Source organism: Orycteropus afer, unplaced genomic scaffold, assembly GCF_000298275.1.
Source record: "Orycteropus afer afer isolate SDZICR_OR568_19922 unplaced genomic scaffold, OryAfe1.0 scaffold00205, whole genome shotgun sequence".
Lineage (NCBI taxonomy): Eukaryota > Metazoa > Chordata > Mammalia > Tubulidentata > Orycteropodidae > Orycteropus > Orycteropus afer.
Genome location: NW_006921792.1, coordinates 2,168,174 through 2,173,978, shown reverse-complemented (window position 1 = coordinate 2,173,978; position 5,805 = coordinate 2,168,174). Strand labels below are relative to the sequence as shown.

At 33.8% G+C, this 5,805-nt stretch overlaps 1 protein-coding gene across 1 annotated transcript in view; it reads right to left on the bottom strand.

The window, feature by feature from the left end:
• The window catches only part of IFT74 (intraflagellar transport 74), an 84,603-nt gene that overhangs the window by 8,785 nt on the left and 70,013 nt on the right, over positions 1-5,805 (bottom strand). Inside the window, exon 16 of the mRNA XM_007948143.2 lies at positions 968-1,131. Within this exon, the coding sequence (XP_007946334.1) occupies positions 968-1,131 (164 nt within the window). The remainder of the gene's footprint in view (positions 1-967; positions 1,132-5,805) is intronic.

The following is a 5,805-nucleotide window of genomic DNA, read 5'->3' as shown; positions in this document are numbered from 1 at the left end:
GAAGGAAGGTTGGGCAATCCTACTTCCGTAGTGATACTGCCTCGGAAACCCAAGGAGGGGTAGCTATGAGTCGGGTTTGACTCGACGGCACATAACAACAACAACAACAACATGTTAACTATAGGTTAATACATTAACTATATAAAGATTTACTCTTAATGCTGTCATATCTGCTCCTATTCTACCAAATTTAAATTATAGAATTTAAATTTAAATTATAGAATTTAAAATTATAAATAGCATTGAAAAGCCACTGACAAGTTTTAAGTAGGGAAATGTCATAATCAAATCTGTACTTTACAAATATTATATTTGGTGAAATGCTCTATCCTAAGTAGTAGCAGCTTGGAGTTCCTAGAGTGCAAATGGTTAATACTCTTTGCTGCTAACGAAAAGATTGGAGGTTCAAGTCCAGCCACAAGCTCCTTGGAAAAAAGGCTTGGTGATCTACTTCTGAAAAATCACTCATTGAAAACTCTGTGGAGCACAGTTCTACTCTGATACACATGGGGTCACCATGAGCTGGGCTCGACAGCAGCTGTTTCTTTAGTAGTAGCTTGTTCCTTTTCAACTTCTGCCTTTTGCTTAAAATTTTAAGTAACTCTAAATCCCTATTATACATGTAAATGGTTTTATTAATTTTTCTTATCTTATATATTAAATAGGTGCTCTGGTAGCACAGTGCCTAAGGCATTTGACTGCTAACCAGAAGGCTGGTGGTTTAAACCCACCATCCACTCCTCGGAAGGAAGGTTGGGCAATCTACTTCTGTAGTGATACAGCCTCAAAAACCCCAGGAGGGGTCACTATGAGTTGGATCCAACTTGACGGCAGTGAGTGTGCTTTTGGTTTTTATATCTTAAATAATGAACTAAAAATAATAAATCCCAAATACTACAAATACGTTAAATTTGATCCAGAAGAAACACTTTTAATTGTAATTTTCTAAGATTCTATTAGTATTTACCTTTTTCTTTTCTTCACCTGACAGTTTCAAAGCTGGCAAATCATTGTATGTCTCTAGATCAGTTGTCATTTGCTTAATTTTATTTTTTAGAGAATGTTGTTCCTCAGTCATCTTACTTTCGAGGAGCTCCATTTTCTGTAGATCCAACTGCAGGCGTTGACTATCTGAAACACAGGAATTCAAGGCCATAGTTAATCAAAGCTTTATTCCTTTCACATAAGGAAAGTAATGCAAGCCATCAAAAATCATGTCTTAGGAGAATGTCTACAAAAGTAACATATGTTTACTGCAACCAGTGACACACTATGAAGATAAATTAAGAAAGAAAAAATAAAATCCTCATCCCCAGGTCATTATGTTACCTGATAAATATTTGCCACACTTGCCTCCATTAGCATACAAACATATAAGAACAAACATAGATATTTTTTTTCTTCTGTAAAAATATGTATTATGAGAGAAATAAAAATTAAAAAAAAATCAAACTCACTGCTGTCAGGTCAGATCCATCTCATAGTGACCCCTCCTTGGATGTCCAAGCGGGTATAACTATCAAAGATTGCCCAACTTTCCTCCAGAGGAGTGGCTGGTGGGTTTGAACCACCAGCCTTCTGGTTAGCAGTCAAATGCCTTAGGCACTATGCCACCAGAGCTCCTCTATGATGAGATAAGGATCTATTATTTTTAAGAGGGGCACCACACAAAGTTATATGAAAAAAAAAAAAGTTTACACGAGGTTATAGTTACATATACATACTATGTCTGTTTCTCATTACTGCATTCAAAAGTGCTGACCTCTGCTATGTGCTGTTGTTGTTGTTATGTGCCTAGGTGCTGATATATAATTGAAATTAACATAGACATTGTTTTCACACAAGGAACTATACTCCAGAAGTGGAACCAGGCAATTAAACAAGAAATTACAACACACGTAAACTGCTGGGAGCTCTGGTGGCGTAGTGCCTAAGGCATCTGACTGCTAACCAGACGGCTGGTGATTCAAACCCACCAGCCACTCCTTGGAAGGAAGGCTGGGCAATCTACTTCCGTAGTGATACCACCTCAGAAAACCAAGGAGGGGTCGCTATGAGTTGGATTCCACTCGATGGCAGTGAGTTTGGTTTTTTGGTTGGTAAACTGCTATGAAAAATAGTAAAGAGTGCCACAGAACATATGGTAGGGGTCAAGAATGCTCTCTAAATATATGCTTTTTAACTGATTATAACGTGCTGAAGATGTAATTTTCTTTTATTAACCCTTTTTGGGGTTTAATGAGCTCTTTTTTTTTTTTTTTTTGCTATATATGCCTACAGCATTTGATTGCTAAACAGAAGACTGGTGGTTCAAACCCACTAGCCACTCCTTAGAAGGAAGATTGAGTAATCTATTCCTTGGAAATCCAAGGAGGGGTCACTATGAGAACTGACTCGACTCCATGGCAGTGAATTTGGTTTGGTTTTTTTAATATATTTTTTAAGTTTGTCATCAAACTTGGGAAATTTTCAGTCATTGTTTCTTCAATTATACTTTCTCCCTTATTCTCTCTCCTCTCTTGAGATTCCAATTACATTCAACGTTAGCTTGATACTGTCCTATAGGTTATTTGGGTTCTGTTTTTATTTAGTCTTTAAACTGGATCATTTTTATTGATCTACCTTCAAGTTCAATCCCTCTTTTTTTCCTGCTCTCTCTAATCTTCTATTACAATTATTAAGTAAATTTTTCATTTTAGTTATTGTATTTTTCAGTCCTAGAATCTTCATTTGATTCTTTTTTATAATGTACACCTCTGTGTGCGATTCTCCAGCTGTTCATTTATTATGACTTTATTTTTCTCTAAGCTCTTAAACATGATTATGAACTTTTCAATTCTTTGTATTTAATTTTATTTTTTCCACTACCTCGATTATCTCAGGTTCATTTTTTTAATCTCAGTATCTGGATTATCTCAAATTCAATGTAGAGTGACTACTTTTCCCCTTGAATAACATTTTCCTGTTTCTTCACATGTTAATAATTTTTCACAGTATACTGAATATTGTAAATCATATGTCGTAGAGACTCTGGTTCTACTATGTTCCTTTGAAGAGTGTTGATTTTTATTATAATGAGCCGTAAACCGGACCGCAACTCTCAACTGTATGTCCATGAGGATAGGCAGCATCTGAAACCTTTACCTAGCTCTTTCAACTTCCAGCTGCTGCTTTTTCCCACAAATAATAATATCTTACATAAATGCTATAGAAATGAGATTTTTTGTTTTGTTAAATTCATATCTCTGTAGGGCTGTGAATAGTTACGAGGAAAATCAACATGCTGAACAAGTTACAGGCTTATGATATTTTAATGCTTTCCTTAGGAAATATACTATAATTGTAGATATTTTGACTGGTGAAAACAGGAATATAAACTTAACTGTAAGTTTAATTGGAAGACATATTAATATTAGGAAAATATATTCAGGAGACATAACAAATTGCTTTTTTCTAGAAATTTCTTTTTTCTGGAGAAAATGGCTGGTTGGTATAGGATAAAGTTTATCTTCCTCTGACAACAGGTCTGTATGAACAGTGAAAAGCATCTCTAAGGGAAGAGACAGGAAGAGGATGCAGTCCAGTTCCTTCTGATATGCTATGAAGTTGCCAAGTTTACCAAGCAGTGTGTACATAGTAGCAAAATCTCAGAAGGAACCACTTTGACCTGGGGAAATGTGTCTGAAATATTCTACCATCAGCACATTTGTTTACTCCCTGGAGTTTCCTTTCTAAAAATATAAATAAAAACTATTGCTGACAGACACCTTGCCTCTTTATTTATATAGTACCCAGTTTTTCTCAACATTTTCTTTCACTATCATTCCCCTAAGGAGTCTCTTTTATACTTTTCTTTCCTAACTGCATCCTCCTGCATGAAATATTTATATCACATACTGTACATCTGTATGTACAGGGCATTTTGTATGGTCACAAATCATGATATTGTGTATGATTTTTTCACACACACACACACCCCCCAATAAAGTAGGAGTCCCAAATTTAACCTAAAGGATAGAATTTACATACATAATATTCTAATTCCAAGTTTGTGAAACAATTCACAAAATGGGAATATAAAAATCCACTATCTCACAAGAATAAAATAAATCTCTTATGGTGATTGCCAAATACAAAAAATTTGCTGGAGTTCAGGGATGGTATTAGAGAAATTAATTTGTATACTTAGTTTAAATTAACACTTTTAAAATAATTCATAAATAAAATTAATTGAAACAGTCAGAGCCTTCAACTCCTAAAAAGCAAAAGTTCTAGTAATATCCTTATCAAGTAACAAACTATATTTTTATCTCCATTGAAGCCAGTTCTCATTCTTTTTTAACTGAACATTTCTGCAGTAAATATAATAGCTAGATTTTAAAAAGAAATGTAAACATACAATATTAAAGTATGGAAGGACTATAAAGTCCTGATTATTGAATTTGTTTCCTGGTATTAATGTTTACCTTTTAAAAATGTATGTTTCTCAACAGTCCTAATATGAAGTCAGAGTTAGGGAGCAAAAATGTATTGAATTAATTTTGACAGATAAATAAATAAGCACTTTGATCTAAAACACAAAACAGAGGTTTTTTAATTGAAATCATTAAACCTAAAATTCTTTAGCATTTAAGAAAAAAGAAAAGTTTAAAAATATTCATGTCAAACCAATAATAGGTATGAACCAGCTTAGAATGGACCCCCTCCAGTGGTTTGGCATGTAAATCAGATACACAAATAAAACTATGGCAAACAAATTCTTAAAAATTCTGGACAGATAACAAAATACTCTTGCATGTATAGAATAAGAGTAACTTCCCACCTGTATCATTAATGTAAATTAAATGGTGTATTAATAGCATTTAGTATGAATTTATAAGGCCATAATCCTTTATTTGAAACTCCTATGCAATTGTGTTTTAGAATTCAGAATTCTTCAAGTTTCAGAAAATATTATGTATATACTGATTATAGCACTCTGTAATCAAGTACATGAATATTTTTGCAGCAAAAAGTATGAAAAGTCATCTCAGGTGGAATAATTTAAGATTATAAATTACAAGTACCCTCATGTCATGTAGAGTCAAGTTATGTTTTTCTACCAAGAGCTTGAATTCCAGATCAAGTATTGTTGATCCATTATTCCATCTCAAGATTCTTTCACCACGTTTATGTTAGGAAGTATTAATGTTTATATTAATAACTATATAATATTAATATTAATTAATTTCCCATGATCACTAACTTCCAGAGAGTAATTCCAAGTAGACAAAAAGCTGCTTCAAAGTCATCACACACTAGCATCTTCACCATAAAGAACATACATAGCTAAAATCCACTGGTACAGAAACCAGAGATTCCACATTAAGTTTTCACATAGTTTTTATTGTATGCTCTTTATGTTCAATTTTGTATATTATTTCTAATTTCTACCTGTACCATCCAAATGGCAGCCACTGGTCACAGGTGGCTTTTGAGCACCTGTAAAATTGAGATGTGTTAAGTATAAAATATCTCACTAATCATTTTAGTATTGATTAACATATTGAAATGATAATATTTTAGATAAATTGAGTAAAATAAAATATATTATTAAAATTAATCTCATCTGTTTTTTTCTTTTTACCTTCTGAATGTTGTTGTTGTTGTTATTTGCCATCGAGTCGGCCCTGACTCATAGCGACCCCTCCTTGGATTTCCGAGGCAGTATCGCTACGGAAGTAGGAATGCCCAACCTTCCTTCCGAGGAGTGGCTGGTGGGTTTGAACCGCCAGCCTTCTGGTTAGCAGTCAAGTGCCTTAGCCA